Genomic DNA, 27,309 nt, shown 5'->3' on the forward strand with positions numbered 1-27,309 from the left:
CTGAAAGCATTTAAGCAAGAGAGTGACATGGACAGCTGTACATTTTAACAGAATCATTTGAGTGACATGATGGAAAATAAACTGGAAGGAGGACAGAAGCAGACAGTGAAGTCAGGAGGCTGCTGCAATAATCCACGAAGGAAATAATGAAGTCTTGAATCACAGCAACGGCAGCAGCAGCGGGGATAAACAAAAGGGGAGACATTCAAAATAAATTTATGAGGTAAAAGAGACAGAACCTAGTGACCAAATAAATATACATGGGACTGATGAAAGGGTCACCGACAACCTCCAAAGTCTCTCTCTAGTCTGGATAAAGACTAGTGGGTGTGGGGCAGGGGAGAGGGCAACCAAGATATAGAGCAAAGCAGAAGAAAAAAAGAAAAGATTGAGGGGAGGGTGGAATCCATGCATTGTTTTAAACACGTTGAATTTGAAGTGGTTGTACAACGTGTCCAGCAAACTGTAGTGAATATGGGTCTGGCATCCAGGGAAGAAGTCCAGGATGGAAAGAAGGATTTTATAGTTACAGACATGGACGGTGGCTGAAGCCATAGTAATAACAAGGAGTTACTGAATACTTACTACATACAGGGCGCTGTGCTAAATACTTCACATTTTTTTTACTTTCATTTAATTCTTATAACAACTCACAAAATAGATATTATGATCTCTATTTTCAGGATCTGCAAACTGAGGCCAGAAAAGTTTGCCCAAGGTCACAAGAACTGTAAGAGCTAGGCTGTCATACTATTAAGTTCATGGATCCCTGTGCTTTTTCTAAAGAGCAAGGGATGTCTAGGGAAAGCCTGAAGCCAGCAAGCCCCAGAGGACTGACTGTGCAAGGGGCCTTTCTACCTACCAGCATGCCCCTCAGCTCCACACACCACACCCTTCTCCCTGAGGACCAGCTCTTTTAGAGGAGCCACACAGATTGCAGGTGAGTCTCGATTTCCAGAAGAATACGGAGAACTAAATGATCAAACCATCACCCTCCTCCTCCTCCTAAGATCTCCACTTCCCCCATCCATCCCTACCCAACAGCCCATGCACATATGCCTCTTTAAGGCCCTTCTCCAACTAGGGTCCTGCGGAGAGGACCAGGGGTACTCAGAAACACCTGATACAGCACGTCTCTCCCACAACTTTATTTGAAGATGCTAAGAACCCACATTAAAAACAACAACAAATATGAAAGCAAGCACAGTCTACCTGGAACAAAAGAAAGCTAAGTTTACATGATGAACGAAGTGGAGTCTATGTAGAAGTGTCTTGCTTCAGGCTGCATCAGGCTGAATGAACTCATATCTCCCCTGCCCCTAAAGTCACTTGTCTGAAACTTTACAAAGCGCTAAAACAGTCAACTCAAAGAGCATCATATTTAACAGTGAAAAATGTGATGCTCTGCTCTGTTTAACTATATGGAAATTATGCAAATAGAGCAAGAAGAAAATCTCTGGGGAAACTATCTGCAAGTAGGAATGAGCTAATGAGATTATAGTTGCAGTTTGTTCTAAATGTCCAACATCATTAGAACTTGAGCTGGTTAACTTCCATTAGGCTTTATCTTAACTTAGAAAAAAAAAGGGGCATCTTCACCAAAGTCAGAGATTAATTATCAATACATTTCCTTTACAAAGGATATACTTTGGGATGTGTATAAATAGAGCTAGGACATACAAAAGCCGTAAAGAGACTTCTTATTCTACTATACTTTAATGAGACCTTTATCTGAGCACCTGCCATCCACAAAAAAGACGGGTCACAGTGATCATCAAAAATAACATTTATACAACACTTTTCATTTATATGTCACATTTCACACACATAATTATTCATTTAATTCTCAGTCATCTGATGAAGCCAGTAACATTATTATTCTATACTACAGTCATGTAACATGCTAGTGAATCTTAGAGTATAATTTTAGAGAGAGGTCATTCCATTCTGGCTCCTCATTTAACAGACTGGGTCCAGGGATGTTAAATAACACTCCCAAGGTCACATCACTGGACCACAGGCCTGGGCCTGTACCCAGGTCTCCTGGCTGTTCCACTACCACACACTGGCTCCCTCTGGACCACCTGAAGGTGCCCAATAGAGAAGGGGGCAGGGACCGAGGGACCTGAGAAATGTGGCCTGGAATCCCAGCTCCACCACCTACAGCCATGTGATCTCGACCAAAATGCTTCATCAATCTGGGCTTCAGCTTTCTTACCTCTAAAACAGTAGTAGTAATAAATAACCCTCCAGAGTCATCCTAAGCACTAAATGCAATTAACTGCATAAATCATTTGCTTGTAGTAAAGAGAAAGAATCCCTCGGTTCCAGGAAAACATGACAAAGGCACTTTCACAGTTGAATTGACCATTATCTGGGCTGCAGAACATGCTTCTGAGCCAAACACTTCTGGCCTCGGCTGGCAGGGTGCTTTTTCTATGCATGAGCAATTTATTTCCGAACCAGTGTCAGAAATTATTTCATTTTGCAGTTCTTGAGCTGAAAATTTTTATTCAATATCTTTTATGCAAAGAAATGCCAAAACAAATCCAAGTTTGGATAAACTTCGGAAAGTAAGTTCACTTCTGTGAGCCTCAGTTTCCTCATCCTGTAAAATAGCAATGAAAACAAAACACCTGACCTAACTCCCAGTGTTGTTGTGAGGATCAGGTGACAATAATGAGTAAGAAATGTGTTTTATAAACTGAACACTTCTATAACAGTATAAGGTGCGAAGACATCAGGTTCTTAAGAATTTACAGTGGAAAGTCCAGAATCCTCAGAAGAGGCTTTGATGCAGCTAATAATGTGGCCCAACCTCATCTCTCTACCCTTCCCATTCATGCCCTTATGAGACTTCTCTGCTCTATTTACATGGTTCCATTTGCTCTCCTGTGAATAAAACGTTATCTTCCTGCCTCTGTTACTTGACTTATATTATTCTTCCTGCCTTTTGCCCGTCCCCTTTTATTTAACCTGACTAAAACAGCCAGGAAATGCACCTAGCTTAAGAAGTGCTTCCTCCAAGGCTTTCTACATCCTTACTGCCATTCAAAGCATGGTCCTCACACTAGCAGGATCAGCATCGCTTAGAAGCCCATTAGAAATGCAGATTTCCAGGCACCTCCCAGACCTACTGAACCAGTTTATGATCAGGCCATCCAAGATGGCTGTTTATTTGCTCTCTGTACATCCCCTGCTCTATCAGTCCCTGCTTCACCTATGCCCTTCTCACATGACTGACCTTTCCTCTTAATCATACAGCCTAATCAGTAAATGCCTACGTGCTTGCTCCCGCCTCCAGCTAGTGATTGTTCTAACTTTTAGATCAGAACATCTCCACCATGATACCTTATCAAAGGGGGTAGTGCCCCTCTGCTAGTTTCCCTGGTAACCAATGAGCCAACCTAACATCAACTGCCCCTACAGCTAGTAACCTTCCCCCTGCCCCCGGGTAGTGAAGACTGCCACCATGTCCTGCCCACTGTTGGCCGCACACAGTGGGGTGTCGCTCCAGGACATTGCTTCAGACACGTAAGCTCCCCCATCCATTAAACCATTGATGTCTCTGTCACTGACTCCGGGCTCTTTCTTCGGTCTTGAAGCTGGTCAAGTACAGGCCTTGTAGGCCTGCAGGGTGCAGTCCAACAATAAGCTTCTGCATTTTAACTAACTCCCCACTGTGCATTACAGTTTGAGAAGTGCTGTCCTACACAGCTCCAGCCCTCATTTACTTCTCCCTTCTCTGAACTTCTAGAGCACTTGGGGTTGTCTTTCTTATTACTGAATTGCTTCCCAGTTAAACTATTCTTTTCAACTTTTAGACTGTAAGCACGTAGGAGGCAGCTGTTTATTTAATGATTTTGCATTTAGGAATCATTTTTTTACCTGCTTTCAATTCCACAGAGGTCTCCTTTGTATAAGCCATTGCGGGTACAAAAATGAGTAAGATGTAGTACCTACCCTGAGGAGCTCAAGGTCTAGTAAAGGGAGGGATTCCTTCCTTCCTTCCTCCCTTCCTTCCTTCTTTTCATTCCTCAACGTTTTCCAAACATTACTCTGTTCCATACACAACACTAGTTGTGGGAATATAAGGATAGGCAAGACAAAGCCTCTGCTTTTGAGTCTGGTGGAAATACATATGATCATAAGCAAGTATCTTTTTAAAAAAAATATTTTATTGGGGTGTCGTTGATTTACAATGTTGTGTTAGTTTCAGATGTATGGCAAAGTGATTCAGTTGTACATATACATACATCCTTTTTCATATTTTTTTCCATGATGGTTTATCACAGGATACTCAATATAGTTCTTTGTGTTATACAGTAGGGCCTTGTTGTTTATCCATTCTATATATAATAGTTGGCATCTGCTAACCCCAACCTCCCATGCCCTGTGTGATGGACCAGTATGTGTACAGATAGATAGATAGATAGATTCTATATTCTCTGTAATATTCCATTGGTTTATTAGCCTCTCCTTGACCAGTACCCCATGCCTTAATTCCTAGAATTTCATAATAAATTGGAAGAGTGGTAACCTATGTCTTACTTTTTCAAGATTACTTTTGTATTCTTGACATTCTGTATTTCCTATACCTGCACTGTCCAGTACGGTGGTGACTAGCCACAAGTAGCTATTTATTTATTTGGTTGGTTGGTTTTCTGGGGTTTTTTTCTTTTTTTGTTGGAGTATGGTTGATTTCCAGTATTGTGTTGATTGCTGCTGTACGGCAGGGTGATTCTCTTATACATATATATGCGTTCTTTTTTTATATATTCTTTTCCATTATGGTTTATCATAGGATATTGAATATAGTTCTCTGTGTTATACAGTAGGACCTTGTTGCTTATCCATTCTATATATAATAGTTGGCATCTGCTAACCCCAAATTATCCATCCCTCCCTCACTCCCCTCCGCTTTGGCACCCACAAGTCTATTCTCTACAGAAGCAAGTATCTTTAATAAATGTTCCTTAATGCTGTAAAAATAAATAAATAAATAAATTTTTTAATAAAAAAAGAAATGCCAAAACAACTACAGTAACAGCTAATACTTACATAACTCCTACTTATGTGCCAGAGACTGTTCTAAGCACTTTAAATGCATTTAATCCTCACCAAAATCCTGTAAGATAGTTCAAGGGTAATTGAGCCAATGAAACCTAAGGTTTTAAAAATATGTATTTCGATTAATATCAATACTAGTTCTTCATGATATATCCGGACCTAAAGAAATACTTGGAGGTTTTGGATTGGTTTTAAATTAAGAGCTTGAATAGTGCTCATTCCAATTCAATTCAAAGCAATCTTTCAATATTACTTCCACTTTGCTGCCTGCTAAAAACATCACTTTCCCTCTGTGGGTGAAACTATGTATTCTGAATTGACTTTTTTATGCTTTATTATGGAAAATTTCAAACATACACAAAAGTTGTGAGAATAATATAATGGATGCCCACGTACCCATTACCCAGGTTCAACAAACCATCACTTTTTTTTTTTTTTTTTTTTTGCGGTACGCGGGCCTCTCACTGTTGTGGCCTCTCCGGTTGCGGAGCACAGGCTCCGGACGCACAGGCTCAGCGGCCATGGCTCACGGGCCCAGCCACTCCGCAGCATGTGGGATCTTCCCGGACCGGGGCAGGAACCCGTGTCCCCTGCATCGGCAGGTGGACTCTCAACCACTGCGCCACCAGGGAAGCCCAAACCATCAATTTTTAATGGCTTTTTCTTCACCCCTCCTCCATATTCCTTGGTGAAGACTTTAACAGGTGCTATGTACAGACACAGTCACTGTGGGACACCTGATTCTGCACCTCCTTCTTGCCACTGCTTCTCTGCTACAAAACAGTTCAATTTTCTCTTTCAGAAATTTCTGGTCCTTCTGCTCTAAGTCTGTTCCCTAGCACAGAACATTGTCCTATTCATTCTCTTCTCCCTGGCTCATCTTTCTATGTGGTTGAGTAAGTGTTGGTGTGGCTTCAAACATCCAAATGACAGTGACAGAAATAACAAATTCACCAGAGAAGATTAAGATAAGAGTTAAAGGAATTTCAGAGGCATTTCAGTCCAAATCTTTTTCTTGGCAGTAGGAAAAACTGAGGCCCATGCTCTGAGCTGTCCAAGAAATACAAATGATGACAACGATGTGTGGAAAGTGAGCTTCTACTGTCCACACTCTTTCGTCTCTTTTCCACCATCTCTACCCATTCCCACAACATCTGTGAGAGCCAGAACATTCTTCCCAGATCCCAGAGAGCATTAACCTGTCTCAGAAGCATTTTACGTCTCTATTACATCACTTAACACCTGCTGATTTTAATCTCCTTGGGGCCAAAACCAAGACTCAGTCTTCCCCGCACAAGGCTTGGTAAACAACCTGATTGATACCTGGTAGTTACTCAAACATTTACCGACCCAGACCAGAGCTCCCTAGGGCTAAGAGTTCTTTTTCCATTCCCCAGCAGCCAGGACTCCAAGCCTATAAGACTTCCTATTTTTATCCCTCTCCTTTCAATCCCTGGCCGCCCCATTTCTTATGAGGCGAAAGGATGCAGTATAAAGAACACACAATGCGGAATCGGAAAAACTGAGTTTGTGCCCTGACTGCTACACCTTTTCTGTGTGTACACTGATATATCTCCCTTTTCCATGGACTCCATATGCCCATCTGTAAAATGGGAAGGTTGAACTAAGCCTCGTGGATCTTGCCTCCTCTCCGACGGAGCTAAGCTGGGCCTGGGCATCTCCAACGGTCCCCACAGCCAGGGTTAGGCCCGCTCCACTCCCAGGCTGCTCACACTCTTGGGCACTGCATCCTTACCTCCCACTCCCAGGTTGACCTTGCGGGGGTCCGGATCCTCCCGGAAGTCAGCAGTGAGCTTAAAGACAAGGACCGGCTGGGCCTGAGGAACCTCGGCAAAGATTGATGGAGGCGCCATAGCTAGAAAGCTGGAGTCGGCCGAAAACTTCCACTCTGCGCTTGAAGCCGCTCGGTCCGGACCAGCCGCGGCGACTGGAGGAGACTCTCACCTTCACCTAGCCGGCAGGGGCGGGCCCGCGGCCTCCAATGGTCGAGCCGCGTCCGGAACTTGGCAACGCGGTTAACCAATCGCAAGCTTCTGACGCAAAAGGAACGGGATAGTATTAGCCAATCTAAGAAGATAATCTTATCGGAGTCCGGTAATGATGCAACCAATGCAACGTACGCCGGCTGGGACGGGGCGGGGATAGAGTTGATTGGCAGAGCGTGCTCCTATCGCTGAAGCCGTTGTTCCTTGGGTCGCTGAGGGGAGGACCGAGCGGTGTACGCGGGAGACAGCTTTCTCGACCTTCAGGCACCCGGAGACAAGCTGGAGGTAGCTGGCGGGAGGTAGCTGGCAGCAGGTAGCTGGAGGACCGGCCTTCCGGTACCCGCGGAGCTGGTGTTCTCCCTGCCAGGCCCGGGAGTGCGCACGTTCCTGACCCAGTCTGGCCCGGCTCGGGCTGGCAGCCAAATCCGGCTCTGCGCACGGGTCGTGAGTCCTCGGCCAGGATGTGCAGCTCCGGAGCCCGCGCGGACGACCTTGACCATCTCGGCCGACTGTTTCCCCCTGAGAGAAATGTGGGTGGGCCACCTGCCTTGGTTTCAGACTGGGGGCCATCCTATTAAAAGAGGAAGTGTGCAGGAATTCCTTTCTGCCGCTCTTACAGTTTGAAGCTTTTGCTCTCCTTTCCTTACCGAGAGAGCTTGGTCCTCACGGACCTTACGGATCTGGGCGCGGCCTCCCCCTCCAGCTTTTCTCCCACGCAGGCACTCAACCAGATCTTGCTGTCGTCAGCTGGCTGGTATTCAGACTGTCTTTTCTTTTAGTCAGGCTGTTCCTTCCTCCCCAGCCCCTCTCTCCATCTGTTGACCTTCAAGATTCAGAGCAAATGCCTCCTCCCTAAAGCTTTGCCTTAACCCTCACTCTGGTTAAAATTCCTCTCTCTTTCCTGTGCTTCTGTCCCTTGTTGGCAATATTACAATTGTAGAAAAAGCCCAAAATGCCCAGTTAAGAACCTAGTTCTGGAGCCAGACTACCTAGGTTTAGATTCTAGTGCTACCACTTACTAACTTGGTCAGGTCTAGGCAAGTTACTTAACCTCTCTGTTCCTGCTCCATAAATTGGAGATAATAGTACTTTTCTTAGGGTCGTTGTGGGGATTATGTGAGTTAATACATATGAAGTGTTTAGTTGCATATAGTAAGCACTCCCTAAAGGTTAGCTATTGTCATCATTGCACAGATGCACACCCCTTGTAGATGGTAAACGTCCTTTGGCTAGAGATCTTAACCCTGTATTAGTCTCCCTTAGTTTCTTGCACTTAGTAAGTATTCAATAAATGGTGGCAGGAGGAGTCAGTTCTGTTGGGTCAGAAAAAAGCAATACCTTACCCTCTATTCATTGGATAATATGAAAATCTCAAAATGAATCTTTCATTCAAAGTAACAAACATAAGCCAAAGGTCCTTTGTGCAGTACCTGCCAACCTTTGTATCATTTGCTTCTTTTCAGAAACAGCCTCTGGTTTTAAAGATAACTGTCAACAATGTTTCATTAACAACACTTTCCTCTAAGATTGTGAGTTCAATACTGAAGGTGAAATGACAATGAACTTTCGGTGCTTCCATAAGCAGAGGCAAAGGGCAACTGCTGAGTGAGATGTTATATAGCCCAGCCTTACCAAAGTTTGATTTAAAAGTATGATCTTCACAGCGTTGGCCGACAATGTCATGGTCACTCCTTACGTCATTCTCTGGGGAAAAAAACAACCCTAAATTACCTAAACATTATCAGCTTAGCTAAGTCCAAATAAATATTTATTAGCAACCTAAGCAGCCCCATAACCAAGTCAGTGCTGATAGGGGCAAAGAAAGTACCATATGCAGTTTTTCTTCATGTCCCCATAATTATCTGTTCTGAATTTTAGAAAGGGGCAAACAGTTACTGGTTGTTGGGGGAAGGGATTGCATATTATGTGGGATGCAAGTCTCAAACTTTTTTCCTCAGGAATATGTTTCTTGGAGATTACTTTAAGTTCAGTACCCTTCTGTCTTGAGCCCTGCAGCCTGCCCCTCTAAGCAAAATGCCTGTATTGAAGTAAACAAAATGCTTTCCAGGCCATCACTAATTTTAACACTTTGACTTAGAATGGATGCAAGACAGCCTCCCTGCTGAATGGATAATTCAAGCAAAAGATTCTTGAGAGGTAAACATTGCCCAGACTAGTAGGCAGCCAGGTAAAGTGAGTGTCCAGGGAAAGGGCAGTAAGGATCAGAAGGAAAAGGGGCAGGTATTCCCCTGGCTCCTGACTTCATTACGACTATCTGTCCCTACCATCTCCTTTCTGCCTTTTTTTTTTTTTTCCAAAAGAATTGGAAGGGAGGAAGTATGAACCACATAGCAACAGCTTGATCAGGAATGAATTCCTTTAGAATATACTCGCTTAGAAATCTGAAGCCTCTGGGGCTAGGCAGCACTGCCGCATAGCATAAGAGGCAGGCCAGGGCAGTAGGGGGCACTGTATGGACCTCTAAGCAAATCCACACCTGCTTATTGTACTTAATCTTGCCGCTGATACCCAGAAGGTCTACGCTTAGCAACAAGGGAGGGAGGAGTTTATCACACTTTGCACTTAAGCACAAAGCGCTTTGGAATGGTTATATTTCGGTATATGTTGTCACTAAGGGTAGGATATTGTTTAGAAGCTGAGTTGTGCACTGAACAAAAGTTTCTTTAAAAACCAAAGCTGTCACTTTGCTGTACAACTGAAACTAACACAACATTGTAAATCAACTATACTCCAATAAAAATTAAAAAAAAACAAAGCTGTTAGAGGAGATCTGTTTGATAGTCACCGTGTGACCAAATCGTGGGCAACAAAGTAAGTGTAGAGCCCCTAAGCTGGTGCTGGCTTCTGATTGTATTGAGTTTACTCTTGCTAAGGAAAGTGATCGCTTATCAACCACTCCCTTCAGCTTAACTGGCTTGTCCCCTGGCTGTGCCTTGGTGGAACCATCTCCCCTTGCATCTCTTCCCTCACTTCTCTCCTCCCTCCCTTATGTATGACTTGTCTCCCCACCTGCACACATGGATTGGACCAAGTGAAGGTCTCTTGCTGTTTCCTATTTCATAGAAGGGCATGTCTAGTGAGGCCTGTGGTGGACAAGGTCTAATGTTCTAAACTAGGCACCTACATGGGCAGAACTTTTTTTAAAGCTGCTGAGGCCTTTGTATAACAGAGATATCAAGGGGACTGACAACTATGGATGGGTTTTATCTACTTATTAATAGAACTAAGTTCCAGGGCACCATTTAGAAATTGTTGTGCTATATAATTTTTGTACTTTACTTAAGAAGCAGTGTAGCATAATGGTTACAGGCGTGGCCTCTGGGACTAGATTTTCTCTGTATACCTCAGTTTCCTTACTTATAACATGGAGATAATATTTCTACCTCATGGGGTTGCTGTGAGGATTAAATGATTTAATGTTATTAAATGATTGACTCTAAAATGCTTTGAATTGTACTGGACACTTAGTAAGTACTCAGTATGTTAACTATCATCATTGTCATCATCACAGATGTTGTTTACAAGCATGTGCCTTTGAGATTTGTTTAGTTTGTTCGTTGATCAGCTGCATAGTAGAACAATGCCTAGGCTTTCAATCAAATTCTGAAATCAAATTCTGGTTTTGCCTCTTACTAGTTTTGAAAGTTTGAGTAAATTAATATGTCTGAGTTTTAGTATTCTTATCTGTAAATTGGGGGGAAAAGATTTTTTTTCTTGGTGTTGATACACAGACACATACACACACACACATGCATTTAACACAGTTGTAGAAATTATTACCATGAAGATTACAATTTAGTCCCTGGGTAGCTATAGGGTAATGGTTAGACTATCTTTAAAGTCTGTCTGCCGTGGCCTCTTGAGGGCATGTACTCTGAAATTTTTTTTAATGGAAAAGAAAACAAAACATAATTCTTAATATCTTCAACCCTTCAAGAAGTCTTTGTAGAGATCTGTAAAATCTCAAAGCAATTTAAAGGTAACAAGACATTTAATAATTAACTAAAATGTAGCTATATTAATAATAGCCCTTTGTATTTCTATATTATCTTTTCTGAAGAGTAGAGAGTGTTTTAGAAACCCTATTCCACTACTCTCTTAACATGCCCAGGTGACTGTCATCTCCAGTCAAAGAAACAGAGAGAAGGAAATAGATCACCCTAGCTAAAAGCTAATGAGAACGCTCCAAATGACAGAAGACCAGAAGGCTACAGACCTTAAAGTCAGAAGAAAGTTTCCTCCCCTTGCCCCATTTCTCCCTAAATGCATCAAAACACAGCCTCTTACCTCTAGAGCAATGTCTTAAGCTTTTCCCCCCCAAGTTGTAATATCCTTTTTTTGTTGTTGTTAGGTCATGTCCTAAAAGTCCTATGCTTTGATACAAGAGGAAGGTAGATGAAGAGATAATGAAGGGAACAAATTCAATGTATTTTCCAAGAACACATTTCTTTTAAACAACTCCTAAAGGGGTAGTGTAAAACCTACCCCTTTTAGGTTTTACAAATAGATCGTCTTCCTCTACCCGACATGTCTGGGGTGGGTTGCGGGGTGATGCGTGGATGTAGAAGTGTACTGTGAACATTGCAACGTCCTGCAGTAGAGGGCAGCACTGCCCTTCTTTTGCAAAATGTTGAGCACTCACGAGAAGGAAAATGGAAAGCAAAGCTCTTGATCACTGTGTCTGTGCGTTTACTTTTACCTAATACTTAAAAAACAAAAAGTTAGAGTATTTTTCTTGTTTAGGTGATTATGTAGAAAGAACATCAGATCCTGTATTGTCCTGAAGTAATTGGTGAAAAACGCAGGTTTTAGGATATGGGCTCTGTTCAGGATATGGGTTGTATCTGGCAGAGATAAACAGTAGCTTGACCCTGGGCAATCAGATAGGGTTATTGTATGAACAGACCTAATGCTCCTCTGCACTTTCTGGGGAGAAGTCAGTCCACTGAACTAGCAGGATGTGGTTTTAAAAATGTGTGTAAGTCATATGGTCTTAGCCCTGATAACTGCTTTTAAATTTGAATTCACTGACTTTATTCTGCTGTCTGTGTTAGTTTTCTTTTCTATCACACCTGGGTCAGATCAGACCTGTCTTAACTGTACCATATGTATTTTGACTTTAAAGAATGATGTCAGACATGATGGGTAAGGAATGTCTGTCACGGGACTGCAGTTGGCTAAATGGCTGTGTGTATGTAGTGGTGAAATTAAAGTCTTGCATGTTAGTCCTCATTCAATTGCAGTTTGACTTGAGTTTCTCTATGTAGTAACTAGCAAGAAAAAAATAATCCCTTATTTTGTATTAAAAGTTACTTGATGCTCTTTGGCAGGATGACAGCGAGGAGAGAATAATCGTAATTCTAGCAAATACATAACCAGAGTGTCCCTGGCACATTTGGATTCTGCTGTAACCCTCAAAACCTTCTGGCAGCAAATCTTCAGTGCCAACTTAAATAAATCCCACTAGGAGTAAGGACTGGAAGACCTGAGTCTAGTTCCCAGTTCTGCTATGTGAACTTGGAAAAATTACGACCTCTGAGCCTTTGTTTCCTCATCTGTTAAACGGAGATAATGTCTTCTAGATCTGGTCAAAGGGTCAATTTGGAAAATATATGTTAAAGTGCTTTGAAAGCCCTTTAAGTACCTAACAAATATTTCTATCACTGTAGTCAGACTCCTGCTTTTTCTAAACTCCTTATAAGAATTTGTGTCTCTTCTCCTCATTTGGTATCATTACATTGCCTGAGATTGTACATTTTCATGCATACTTAACTTTTTTCTCCAACTTGATAGCTTCTTAGTTCCTTGAGAACTGAAACCACCAATTATATTTCCTGGTATCCTGCACTGCAACAAGATATTTGGTACATAATAGACACTCAAATATTTGTTGATTGATTAAAAACATACACTCTAATGCAGAATTAACTCTTTTAATTTAATTATGGTAAAAAACATATAACATAAAATTTACCATCTTAACCATTTTAAAGTGTATAGTACAGTAGATTTAGCTACATGCACATGGTATACAACAGATCTCTATAACTTTTTCATCCAGAATTAATTCTTAATAACTATCTTCCAAATCACCTGCTTTCCAAAGCACATTTTTGTTGATTGGGCAAAAACAGGAAAAAAATACAGGACTTTCACTCTGTGGATAGGGATGTGTAGAACAAGGTAATCGAAAGACTTCTACTCTGTTTTAAATTCTCACTCCCCTCAGGGAGGCTCTGTCCTGGTCTCTCTCTAACCATTTTCTCAGCCATTTTCTATAAACATGGGAATATATGCCAGAAAAGAGAGGCGCCTCTATAAAATGCTTTCACAGGTCATTTATGTCTAGCATATAATTAAACATTTATATGAAGAAAACTATCACGTTAAAAGAAACCCTATTATTATTTGATTTCCAGAATATGTGACTTCTGTTAATTACTGAAAATTAAGTACTATTTTTAATCATTATTGCTATCACCGTAGCAATTTTTTGAAATTTAAATATTTAAACTACAAACAAAGTAGGGAAGATACTGGAGATTTTTGAAACAGTACTGGGGTGGAATAGACTTTCCCAATCACGACACAATCTCAGAAGCCGTAAAGAAAAACACTGACGATAGACACCATAAATTAAAATATGATGACTTGGAAAAAATATTTGCAGCCTGCTTATCAGTCACATCTACTAGTTACTCAGTGCTTCATTGTATTGATATAAAAATGAATTAAGGATATAGAGAAATCAATCAGGAAAGAATAAATACAAATGGCCAATAAATGGACCAAAAATCATACTCATTATAAAATTGAAACCACACCAATTAATCCATTTTTGCCCATCAGACTGACAAAAATATTTATAAATATGGATAAAATAGTGTCATTGAGAGTGCAGGGTAGGGTAGGCACTTTCATGCACTATTGGTGAGAGTGTCAATCGATAAACCCTTTCTTAGAATGCATTTTGGCAATATCAGTCAAAATTAAAATGTGTATACCATTTCACCAAGCAATTTCTCCTCTTAGGAATCTATCCTAAAGACATTTATACAAGTTTACAAAGAGAGACAGTCATATACAGCTATGCATTGCAGCATTGCTTTAATAGAAAAATAAACAATGACATACTTTCCAACAAAGGTGTTGTTTTATAACCTAAAAAATCAAGTTTTTATTGAAAAAATAACATTTGAAAGAGACTTCACAAGAATACAAAATTAAGATAGTCTCTAACAATGGTAATTAAGTAGTAACAGACAGAGGGAGGAAAATAGTGGTACAAAGCTCTAGAAATGTAGTAATTTAAAACTTCAGAAGTTATGAGAATATGTTGTAATAAAGATTAATGTGACACACTACAGTTTTGAGCTGATCTGGAAATCGAGGGAGCTATTGAAAATCACTTGTTAGTAAAATAGTAATTTTTTAAAACATAAATCCCAAGACATTGTGTCTCAGGACCAAAAACAGCTCCTGACATCTAGTGAACACTCAATAAATATTGGCTGAAGGAATGAAAGAGGATGATATCACCAGCAGAGTTGTCATAAAAATTGATACAAAACTGCCTACAGATTAGTGCTTGATACATAGCAAGTGTTCAGTAGATACTAGCTCACTAATTTCCTGGAAGCCTGTTGGTGCTTAGTACCTGCTTGGCATATTACAAGAGTTTGTTTATTTAAAACCATGTACATAGTGCTAAGCTTTGTCAACTGAAAAAATATTCACAACCTAAAAGTTGAGAGTTATGTTTTATTTGGTGGGAATTTTTAGGACTTCAAGCCCAGGAGGCAGCCTCTCAAGTAACCCTGAGAGAACTGCTCTGAGGAGGTGAGGGGGGAGCTAGGATATATAGGAGTTTTGCGACAAAGGGCAGGTAGTAGGAACAAATGATTACTGTTAATTAAAGAAAACTAGAAATCTCAAGTTAAGGAATTTATTGCTTTTCTATGTATGGGAAGATGCAAGAGTCTGGGCTCACTGAAATCATTCCTTTGATATGTACTTCAGCTAACTGGGGCCAGTATCCTGTGTTTTCTCATCCTGAGTTTCCTCAGGGCTCACCCTAAGGAGTAGTAGCAGCCTGATGGCTGCTAGATGTCAGGTACCCTTTTCCTTCGTGAGTTTCCTCAGGACTCACCAGCTCACCACTGGCTGTGACTGCAATCGCTGATGACTGTGAGATCTTTTGTTTACTGATATGGCAGGCAATATTCCATTTATCAGCTTTGTAGTCTTGAGAGCCTTTTATTTTTTAGTTTTAGTTATAGTTTTAACCTTAGTTACATTAAAACTCCATCTCGTAACATAATACCACTGTTTCTTTTTCTTCATAATTTTCTTCATGATTTTTTCCATTCACTTCATTCATTTTATCAATATTTATTGACCATCTACTATGTGTCAGGCATTGCACTGGGTGCTAAAGATAACATGGTGAGGGACTTCCCTGGTGGTCCTGTGGTTAGGACTCGGAACTTTCACTGACATGGCCTGGGTTCAATCCCTGGTCAGGGAAGTAAGATCCACAGCTGCACGGTGTGGCCAAAAAAAAAAAAAGATAACATGGTGAACAAAAAGACAAAGTCCCTGTCCTCACGAATTCTCTAATCTAATGGGGGAGACATAATAAAAGCAATGCACAAATAAAATTACTAAAATTACAGCCATGGTAAGTGCTGTTTGTCCTTTCATGGAAAAGGAACGTGAAAGCATATTAATAAGGGGAATTCATCTAGATGAGGCCAGTTCTTTCCCCTCAGAATGTTCCCTCCAGCGTGGATAGCATTCCCCTTCTAATTCCCACCCCAGCAGCACCTCTTAGACCCTACAGCTTGCACATATTAATCTTAAATTTCTGGAATCTGTTTTGGCAGCCAATGTTTTCAAGAGAAAATGGCCCATTAAAATAATACCTTTATTATCTTATTAGTGCTTCTAGCTCTTTTGTTCCAAATGATAAAAACACAAAAACAGCATTTTAAAAAATCTAGTTTCTATTAGTAAGATACAAGTATCTTCATCATTGTGACTCAGTTGAGAAATGTAAAGCAAGTAAAAAATTTATTCTGAATCACATAGATCTTTATTAATTAAATAAAAACAGATATCAAGAGAAGGGAGAATCAGAAACGTGTACTTATATGTTTATTATTCTTATCCTACACAGGACAGGAATCTCTAAGGAGTGAGAGGAAAACTGATGACAGGCACTGCCCAAAGAAGATGGAACTGTCATAGGTGGTGAGTGGATATCGCCAAGACACTTATGGTATCTCCTCCATGTCTGACGGAGATAACAGCCAGCGCTGGGCTGCAAAGTCTCCTCTGGAAGACCACTGAACCAAGAGGGTAAATGGTGTGCAGAGACAAGTCAAGTTCAGAATTGGAGCCTCTGGTTCCCCCAGGAAGGAATGGGTTGTAAACAAGGTGAAAGGCAGTGGAATGAGCACTACAGGACCCATGGGCTACCATCAGGATCCGCCAGAAGGGAAAGTTACAGAGACAAGAAATCGTATTGGGCAAGCTCCAGGATTACAGACGGTATGACAGCCAATAGGCTTGGAATGCTTTTAGTGCCATATTCAGGATGTGCCCATGTTGAGGGCATGGGATTCCAAGATGAAAGGCATCCTTGTTTAGCTGATGTAGAGGAAGAGCTTCTTTGCCGTCCATCCTTCTCCACCCTATATTCCCTTCTCCTTTCACTCCTTTCTTCGTCATGCTAAGTGTCCATCATTTCAGTGACACCCAGTTTCTTCTATTGAATTGAGTTCTCCATTGTATTTAGCTCAGTACCTTTAATCCAGGTGCTTACTAATGAGTGTGGTCCTCAGATCAACAGTATCAGTCACCTTCATGCTTGTTAGAGATATAAATTCTCAGGCCCCACCCCTGACCTACTAAGTTGGAATCTGCGTTTTAAGAAGATTCCCAGATTTTTCCTAAGCATATTAAAATTGAGAAGCATCATTTTACCCCCATCAGCTTCCAGGACTGTAAAATAGACAAGGTCATTCCTGGCCCACCTTGCTCACAGCTTTGAATTGAAGCTGCTGAGATTAAAAAAGGAAAGCATTTCCAAAGATAAAAATGCCATGCAGCTATTAAATATCATATTTATTTTCACTTGGATAACTTGATTTACTCAAGGTGTTTTCAGAGTAAATGATTAAAAATTAATCAGTGACTATTTGACTGTCTCTGATTGCTTCCATAATAATTGATTGTACTATCTTAAAATGCTCTAGAGTTCTGTTTTATTCTGTTTAATATATAGATCGTGATTCTCAATCCTTGCCTCACATTAGAATTTTCCAGTTTTTTTCTGAAAAAATCCAAAGCCTAAGCCCTACTCGCAAAGATTCTGAATCAGTGGGTCTGGAGTGCAGCATGGGTATACATCATTTTTAAAAGTTAGTAATAGCAAACATATTGGAAACAATTTTAATGTCTACCAGTTAGTGAGTGATTCCCTAAGTAGGGCACACCCCTATAATGCAGTACTGTGCTAATGTGAAAATGAATGAGGAAGACTCATATGTACTGCTATGAAAATATCTCCAAGATATATATACTATTCAGGTTTTTTTGAAGTTACATAGCAATATATATGATCTCATTTATGCGAAAAGATGAGTGTGCATATATACATACATGTGTATGTAAATGTTCAGAAAGATGACTGAAGTACACTTACTGAACTGTTGACAGTGGTTACCTCTGGGAAGAGGAATGGGAGGGAAAGGGACTTTTTGCTGTGTAAACTTCTAAATATTTTACAAGAATGTATCCGTGCACTACTCGTGTAACTATTCCAAGTGCATTCCAGGGCTATTGGTTGTCATACCATCTGTAATTCTGGATTACAGACTATTTAAGCTAACTACTATTTTAATATTATAATCTTGAATGCATAATTTTATAATAAATAGCAGAGTGGCTGACATAAAATATATCTATAATTCCTGCACCAAACAAAAACTGCTAGGGCACCAAGGTTTTTGTTATTAAACCTGTAGCTTTTCGATTCTGGGATTACTGGAATTGTGTTACTCTGACTTTTCCAGATACATTCCCCCCACACCCCCGATGTTACACTTGGCGTTGTCTCTAACAACCTCTCTGGTTCCTTGGATATCTCATCCGTGCGAGCAGATCCCACTTCTGGAAAGATCTCTACATTAGCACTTTGTAAATTCTCACTTGTCCCAGGCCTGAAAATCACTAGGGACAAAAGGTCTCCTACAGCTCAGCCATGCTGAGAGCCAGGTCTCCCCCATTTTAAGCAGCTGAAAAAAGCACACTGATTAAGCTACAGTATGAGGGCTGTGCATCCTGTCTAGGGCAAAATTCTCAAAGTCTGCTCTGATAGCTCATCCTCTTTGAAATGGTGATTAAGAACTGGAAGTGTATAATGAGGGAAATTGCTTATGAATTTGTGCCTCTCAGCCCCAGGCCACTTCTCTTTGTCTGAGAGAAACTCAAGGATTTTTACCCTAATAGCATTGGAACAAAGTCAGGGCTAAGGCAGGCTGGTGGGACCCTGCTGACAGCTCATTAGAAACTGTCCCTCTCCCGCTCCCTCTTTCATTCCTTCAAGTTACAAAGCCTGACAGAGTTTGATGGGAAAACCAAGGCGGTAACATCCCCCGCAGCAACCAAGTCCCTGCTCATCTATCTTTGACAGATAAGGAGAATAGACGTCACCTTCAAAACACCTCACTCACTGGAGCCAAGTGTACCAGGACAGCCCTGTCTCCCTCGCAGGACCCTACAGGAGGAATCCAGACAAGGCCCACCTACCACAATTGAGATTTCTCTCTAAAGAAAATCATTTTAACCAGACAGTTCCTGAAAACCAAATGCCCACTCTAGTTGTCCTCAGAAAAGGGCGTAACATCTAATAACTCAAAGACAGTTATGCTTTGATTTACAGAAGTCTTTTCCGGGTTACACCCTCCCTGGTCCTTGAGGGCTGGTGACCATCTAAGATCTGAGAAGTCAGTCTAGGTTCCATGCAGACTGCTGGGAAGGGGAATATGACAAAACAAAACAAAAACATCTCTCCACACCAGCTGGCAGAGGCTGCGATGCACTGGGAGCAGCCCAAGCTTCTGTCAATGGTTCTCTGACTCTAACATGTCTCAGACAAATCTTTGAAGCTTATTTAAAATGCATATCCTAATTCAGTAGGTCTGGAGTAGGACCAAGGAATCTGCATTTTAACAAACTCTCTAGGTGATTCTCACTGCTGCTACAGGGTAGCGCCTCCAGCAAGGGCTTCTAATGGTGCTTCCAGCACACCTCTTGGCGGAGCTCCTCTTCGCCTCCCCCAACAAGCCCAGAGTGGGTCCTCAGCAGCTGTTCCTGTTGGAGGTGAAGCCTTTTGTCTTTAGGATTCTCCTGGCTATAACAATAGTCCCTCGCAACAGAGGCATCTCCCAGACACCAATCTCTCAGAGCCCTTTCCAGAAGGCAACTCCAACAAAGTCCTGCTGAGCCCAATGCTGCCACCTGGACATAGTGGTTGTTTGTTTTAACCAATTGCTTTTTATTGGCTCACAGGTTCTTAAACCTCATTTTGCATCAGAATCACCAGGGGATCTTGGTAAAAGTCCACGGACCCAGGCCCCATCCCAGAACCACCTAGAAATATAGGCAGTTGATCAGTAGTTTAACAAGCTATCAGATGATGCTGATGCACACCCAAGATTGAGAACTGCCATCGGAAGAAAAGCAACAATCATAGAAACATTAAAGTCCAACCACTGTTTTGCAACAACTGAAATCTAAAACACTATTAACACTAAACACAGTTGGTTCTCCTTCCTTGCTCTGTTACTGTCCCTAACAACTTTCCACTCAAGTATTCAAATACTTTCCTAGAGGGGAAAAGCTAGTAGACTACCTGACTTACTAAGCACAAATATGCTGTGGTTTAAGAAAATCTATACACAGAAATCTAAACTTTTAAAACTAATCAGAGGGCTTCCTGGTGGCGCAGTGGTTGAGAGTCCGCCTGCCGATGCAGGGGACACCGGTTCGTGCCCCGGTCTGGGAAGATCCCACATGCCGCGGAGTGGCTGGGCTCGTGAGCTGTGGCCGCTGAGCCTGCGCGTCTGGAGCCTGTGCTCTGCAACGGGAGAGGCCACAACAGTGAGAGGCCCGCGTACCGCAAAAAAAAAAAATAATAAAACTAATTAGAGATTATTTTTATCATTACAAAAAATTATAGTGATAATAATAACTAATATTTATTATGTTCTTACTATGTGCCAGGTACTGTTCTAAGCATTTTCTAAGCATTAAACTATCTGATATTTATTGAGCACTTGCTTTGTAATGAAAACAATTGTTTCATTTAGTGCTTCATTTCCTCGAAGCATTTTAATAGATGGGGTAACAGATGAGGAAACTGAGGAACAGATAAATTAATTACTTGCCAAAAGTTGCACAGCTGTTAAGCAGTAGACCTAAAGTTTGAACCCAGAGCCCAATTCTTAAAGATTATATCGGGCCTCCCTGGTGGCGCAGTGGTTGAGAGTCCGCCTGCCGATGCAGGGGATACGGGTTCGTGCCCCGGTCTGGGAGGATCCCATATGCCGCGGAGCGGCTGGGCCCGTGAGCCATGGCCGCTGGGCCTGCACGTCCGGAGCCTGTGCTCCGCGACGGGAGAGGCCACAACAGTGAGAGGCCCGCATACCGCAAAAAGAAAAAAAAAAAAAAAAAAAAAAAGATTATATCGCCTCGCTCATGTTATAATGATAGGGCTTTATTTAACAAATGTCTATAATTAGATTGTCAAGTGCCAGTACTGGGGGTTATATGCTAAGTATACAGTGACAAACAAGACAAATACCCCGGCTTTCTGGGGCTTATGATCTGGTGGATGATCCGAATGTGTAAACAAGTCGTCCAATGCAGTGTGAGGAGTGCAATACTGGGAAACTGCTGGGGTGGGTGCTAGACACATAGGCTAGATCAGGAGGACCAAAGAGCTGTAAAAGCCCAGAGTTTAAGGAACACAGGACACGGTTAGTAGAAGAAATGAAAAATGGCTTGGTCTGATTGGAGCAGAGAGGGAAGAGAGAATGTGTGAGCAATGAGATTAGAAAGGTAACCTAGCCCCAGATTTTGAAGGACCATGTAAAGCATGTTAAAGGGTTTTAGCATGCAGGAAATGGGGTTCTGTTAGAAGGTATCAGGCAGAGCATGGAGCTAAGGAGAGAGATTTGGCCTGATCCGTTGACTTGTATGTCACAGGCATGCAGTGGCCACTAAAGCCACAGGAAGATAATATCACCCAAGGAAAGGAGAAGAGGGGCCTCGGACAGCAGCTTTAGGAACACCAGCATTTTAGGGCTGGAAAGAGAAGAAGGAGGAGACCCCCCAAAAAAGATTCACAGGAAGGAGGAGGAAAATAATGAGAGGTGATGTAATTTGCCCATGATCACAAAGCTAGTAAGTGGCAAACTTAGAATTCAAAATGTCTCTATCATCCCAAAGCCACATTCTTGACCTCAACATGTCTTAAATATTGTTTCCCCTTACTGCCTGGTGATGTAAAAGTTTTATTTATACGTTTTTCCAGGGGTTCATTTATATAACAACAACAACAAATTTGTCAAGGAATTGGTTCAGTGCATCCTTGAGTTGCATTAAGGAAGCAAACTCATGAAACATGCTTGTAGCGGCCTCCTCATGGCTCTCCTTGTGTGCCCTGCCAAATCTTTGGCTGGGACATGCTCTCCTTCTACCTAAGAATGCCCCCTAGGACATAGCCATGCACAGTTCATTGGCAGATGCTTAGGATTTCTCTTCAGAAGTCCTTCCATGTGGCACAAGGGGCACGTACAAATCCAGGAACCACTCTGGGTATCCATAATTAAGCGCAGGATATACAACAGTTCAGAAGTTATAAAGTAAAAATAAATTATTAAATTCTCCTGTCTCCCCAACCCCATTGCCTATAACCCATTCCCAGAAATACCATTGTTAACTAGTATATATCCTTAAATGCATTTTCTACACATATATAAGTTTTTTAATGAAAAGGATCATATTATCTGTATTGTTCTGAGACTTGCTGTTTAAACTACAAAGTGGCCATCTCTTCACATCAGTATATGTAGATTTACCTACTTCATTCTTGCCCACATACCAGTCCACATTATGAAGGTGCCATTATTGCTTTAATCAAATCCTCTATTGATGGCCATTTGTATTGTTTCTAGGTTTGTTTTGTTTTGTTTTCAGGATGCTTTTCTTCTGCAGAGTGTGAGGGGCCCAAAAAAATGTTGTTTGGGCTCAATTTTGGACCGAACATTTTTCTGAATTTGCCATTGTTTGTCCTTAACTTTCTTCCCTTTTTGAGCTTGTTGGCTGTTTCCCTCCTGCTGTTCCCTCTAATCTCACTAATACTCAGTTCAAGGTATGTTTGTTGCTTTAAAGATCTCCTTACAAAATCTAGGACTCTTTGGAGGAGGTATGTTCAGCAAATAAACAAACTACCATCCTGACTTTACATTCTTATTCTAGAGGATTTCGGAGATGCTGAAGAAGTTCTCTTGTTATCTGGGAATCAACTTAAAAGCCTCAAGTTATGTTTAAACTGTGCTTCTCATTTCCTTTTTAACAGTATCATAGATAAAGATTGACTGAATATGTTTAAACTGAAGGCATAGCCTATAACTTCAAAGACTTTGCTGGCTCCTACAGTCTACTGGGAGGCAAAATTAGTGTAAGGGAAACAATTGGAGAGCAGTTGAGTATTAATTATGTGCTACAAGCCCTTGGGCACCAAAAGTTTAGGGAGGAGAAAGCTGGAGGAGTTCTCTGCCCCTCCAAGGGGAAGGTGGAACTTGAGCTGAGTTAGGAAGCAGGAGGTAACTTTCGGAGAATTTTAGGCAGAAGTTGGAAGGCTTTTCAAGTACAGGGTAAATTCTCATACCTTTTTATTATCTGAAATTTTCTTAGTTTTTGTTTAGGTTCTGCTTACCCCCCTGAGAACATAAGCTTGATGAAGGCAAGGACCGTTTCTTATCACTGTTGAATCCCAGTTCCTGGTACAGTGCCTGGCACATAGTGGATGGTCAATGGATTTATGAATGAATGAACAAATTAACAAACGACCATGGGGTGTGTGAAGAGCAGTGAGAAGACTGGACTATTTGGAAGGACGTGTCTTTCCTTGAGGGGTAGAGGAATCTCCGATTCTCCAACAGACTGGCAGAGGAACAAGTAAATGGGCCTGCATGGGATTCAAAACACAGGGGCAAGTGGGACCAGATGAACAAGGTATGATGATTGCCAAGGTGGACCCTGTGTAGATTGCAGTAGGGCACTTGAATCTGAAATTAAATTAAAGCACAAACAAAGGAAAATTGATCTGCATAGCCTCCTGGACTCTGCTTGGTCAGCCGACAGTTAGACTTAAAAAAAAGAAAAGATTTGTTCAGTTCTACCCTTCCCTTGATAAGAATACAGTAAAATGTTAATGTGATCACAATACTTTTATTAACACCTACCATGATTGTATTCACTCTTTAAGCAGATAGGTTCATTTTTATCTCATATTGAACCAGTTGCTGACCAAAAAAATGGTTTGTTTTATTTTGTTTTTACATAAACTGTTGTTTTATAGGTCTTTCCGTCCTATGCTCATAAATTGATTATTGGACCTAAATGTAGTGCTTCACATTCCTGGCACATCCTCTCTTATTGATTTTAGACCATCTTTCACCTTATGGAATTCATTTTAAACCTTGATCCTATCATCAATCATAGTAGTTGCTCCTCTTAGCTTGGGGTAATCCATATATATGATCTGCAAATCCCCAAGGATTTGGATGCCTAGAGCTCCTTTGGAGAGTTTTAAGGGGCAAGGAGTGTTTACCAGCTGATACACCACCAGCCATGTGCAAAAAAGAAATGACATTTGGCTCTAGGATGACATTAGGCTCATGGGTACGTGGGGCAAAACTTGAAGGTACTTGGAAAGGAGAAACTGTTGGAATTCCAAGTTAAAGCAAGCCAAGGTCAGAATCTCCAGTTTAAGCAACCCAGAAAGTTTTCTTCTAGGAAGCAGCATTTTAGATGCAGAAAGGGGAAAAGTAGCTTGACAAGTTCTGAGGCAGACAGCAAGGGGGAAAGGGCATGTTGCTCAGTTGGTTTATTTATTTATTTATTTATTTATTTATTTATTTATGGCTGCGTTGGGTCTTCATTGCTGCACGTGGGCTTTCTCTAGTTGCTGCTAGCAGGGGCTACTCTTCGTTGCGGTGCGCGGGCTTCTCATTGTGGTGGCTTCTCTTGTTGCGGAGCACGGGCTCTAGGCTCGTGAGCTTCAGTAGTTGTGGCTCACGGGCTCTAGAGCGCAGGCCCAGTAGTTGTGGTGCACGGGCTTAGTTGCTCCATGGCATGTGGGATCTTCACTGACCAGGCTCAAACCTGTGTCCCTTGCATTGGCAGGAGGATTCTTAACCACTGCGCCACCAGGGAAGTCCCATGTTGCTCAGTTTAGAAGCAAAACTAGGGGTGAGAGAAGGATGACCAGCCAAGCTAGATTGTGAGCCTCATTGCCTGGCAGGCAGATATTAAAATTCACTTAGAATCGTGGACTACTTGGAATAATCTTCCCTTCCAGCTCTCAGGAATAAGTCCTACTTTGGGGGTTTAAGATGTTTCTCCTCCTCTAGCCACAGTCCAGGTTCTTCACTGGAATTCTGCCTCATTGAGACTCCTCTGTACCTCTCCTCTCACTCTGCCTCTGTTGTAAAATCAATAACAATTGGCTTACATCTCCAGTTCTGGGTACATTTTCCATCTGCTCCGAACATGCACACCCTCCGACTGTACCATTCCCCACTCCTCCCACCTCCCCCACCCCCTTCCTTCTCCCCATTAACTTTATCTTCTTAAGCAGCTCAGGAACACAGATGTTTTCACCCTGTAGCTCCCGCACAAGGGTATTTTCCCAGTGTCTCTCTGTGTATATGCTCCAGGCACAGTCCCTCTGGGGAGGGAGAGAGTAAATGTTTTCATTCCAAACCCTCAGGGTCAGGTCTTGTTTGTCTAAACTGTGTTTGTTGCCATAATTATCAGATTAGCTGATCTCTGGCAGCAAGTTGGGGGGCAGGGGAGGGGGGAGGATTAACCCTTTGTAGGGTGGTTGCTGTGCTTTGTCACGGGAATACTTCTGGGAGGAGCTGTCATTTCTCTTCTAACCTCGAGGATTTGGCTAGAATTCTTTTCACCAACGCTAACAAGCCTCAGTAATAGTTTGCTCTGAGTCAATCCAGCCACCCAATGGGCTCCACTGCTGGGATCCAAAAGACATTTAGTAGAGATGGAGGTTGAAAGGGCATCACTCCAGGGATCTGCTGAGGAAAGAAAGGAGCTTAAAGAGAATCTAGATAAGTAACTCAACAAGGGGTATCAGCGTCTCTCAGGCTGAATAAGGAAACCAGGAGTATGCACTGGACGTCTTCCGCCTGTCCACCCACCCCCTGCCCCTTAGCATAAAGGCTGTGAGACTACCAGGCCCCATTTAGGTTTGTTTGGGGATTTTCTGTTGTTACAAAGAATACCACGATCATTTTCACCACTGCAGTTTTAACAAAACCAATGGTCTCCCTTTGTAAGAATATTCCCAGCTTTTGTCATCAGACTCAAATGGCTGGGCATTTCAAGATTTTCTCGTTTTCCCTTGTCTCCCATAACACGACTGAACTTCTGTCTGGTCTCCAAAGATACCATAAATACAGAGGTTGCTTTCTCCTCTCAACTCCAAGAGTAGCAACTCCTTTGCATTTTAATTATCTCTTTTACAAATGAATAAATCTTGTCTCCTCAAAAGTGTGGTAGGCTCTTTGAGGACAAGAATATCCTTGAGTCCCATACATTGGAGGACCTAAACATATAAATAGGAAGTTCTTAGTAAATATTTACTGTTGATAGCGTTTTTCTAAACTTCTTTTTTCCATTTCTCACCTCTGTTCCTTTCTGTTTTGTGTTTGATTTTTTGTGTGTTTGTTTGATTGTATACTGATCCTTTATTTCTGGACCAGTCGTCCAATTCATACTCATCAAATCTTCCTCCTCTTTTCACCAAACACACACACACACAGAGTGAGAGAAGGAAACTAACATTTACTGAGTGTCTATATACCTAACATTATGCAAACTTATTCCATGTGCTTTTCAAATACCTTGTTTGAAACCCACAGTGGCTTCTGAGATAAGTGCTATCAGTCACATAGAAGGAAGTGGAGACTCAGGGAGTTGTCACATACACAAGCTCCCACAATTTTAAGTCGTAGAATGAACATTGAGCCGCAGATGTGCGTGGCCCTAAAATCCATACAGATCCCATCTTTCTAGTTATGGAAGTGGAGGAAAGTTCAGACAATTAGGGAAAACACACTTTTACCAGAACCCTGGCTAAAAATCAACCAGTCTCTCTTTGGTATTTTTTCCCCAACGAATATAACTATAATAAAATCTGTATTAAAAATAAAAGAAGGGCTTCCCTGGTGGCACAGTGGTTGAGAGTCCGCCTGCCGATACAGGGCACACGGGTTTGTGCCCCGGTCCGGGAAGATCCCACATGCCGCGGAGCGGCTAGGCCCGTGAGCCATGGCCGCTGAGCCTGCGCGTCCGGAGCCTGTGCTCCGCAGCGGGAGAGGCCACAACAGTGAGAGACCCAAGTACCGCAAAAAAATAAAATAAAATAAAATAAATTAAAAAATAAAAGAAGCTCAGGGCTTCCCTGGTGGCGCAGTGGTTGAGAGTCCGCCTGCCGATGCAGGGGACACGGGTTCATGCCCCGGTCTGGGAGGATCCCACATTCCGCGGAGCGGCTGGGCCCGTGAGCCATGGTCGCTGAGCCTGCGCGTCCGGAGCCTGTGCTCCGCAACAGGAGAGGCCACAACAGTGAGAGGCCCGCGTACCGCAATAAACAAACAAACAAACAAATAAATAAATAAAATAAAAGAAGCTCAAACCCAATACACAAATTCTGAACAATATTTTATACAATAAAGTAGTTTTGGAATTGCCTTAGCTTTAGTTATAACTGAATTAGACTCATCTGTTTATGTCCATTCTGTTTATAAAGCTGTCATTGCTTGAAAGCAAATATGATTTTAAAATATTCTATGCAACCCACACTGATGCACCCAACAATGAAAAAAATGGCTGC

The 27,309-nt window shown here is 41.8% G+C and overlaps 1 protein-coding gene and 1 long non-coding RNA gene across 4 annotated transcripts in view; one reads left to right on the plus strand and one right to left on the minus strand.

Annotated features, from left to right (window-relative positions):
* GOT1 (glutamic-oxaloacetic transaminase 1) overlaps nt 1–7,064 on the minus strand; it is a 32,381-nt gene extending 25,317 nt beyond the window's left edge. The window contains exon 1 of the mRNA XM_082610211.1: nt 6,827–7,064. Coding sequence (XP_082466337.1) covers nt 6,827–6,944 — 118 coding nt within the window. The 5' untranslated portion in view covers nt 6,945–7,064. The remainder of the gene's footprint in view (nt 1–6,826) is intronic.
* Nucleotides 7,065–7,300: 236 nt separating this feature from the next.
* LOC309792542 lies at nt 7,301–19,341 on the plus strand. 3 transcript variants are annotated; one of them, XR_014291726.1, is made up of 3 exons: nt 7,301–7,606; nt 16,276–16,649; nt 18,796–19,341. It is a non-coding gene; the product is annotated as an uncharacterized lncRNA (long non-coding RNA). The 3 variants fall into 3 exon arrangements; XR_014291727.1 differs by having other exon boundaries at nt 16,276–16,457; XR_014291728.1 differs by having other exon boundaries at nt 16,276–16,349.
* The last annotated feature ends 7,968 nt before the right edge of the window (nt 19,342–27,309 follow it).

This window comes from Mesoplodon mirus, assembly GCF_964341445.2.
Source record: "Mesoplodon mirus genome assembly, chromosome: 2".
NCBI classification, from domain to species: Eukaryota; Metazoa; Chordata; class Mammalia; order Artiodactyla; family Ziphiidae; genus Mesoplodon; species Mesoplodon mirus.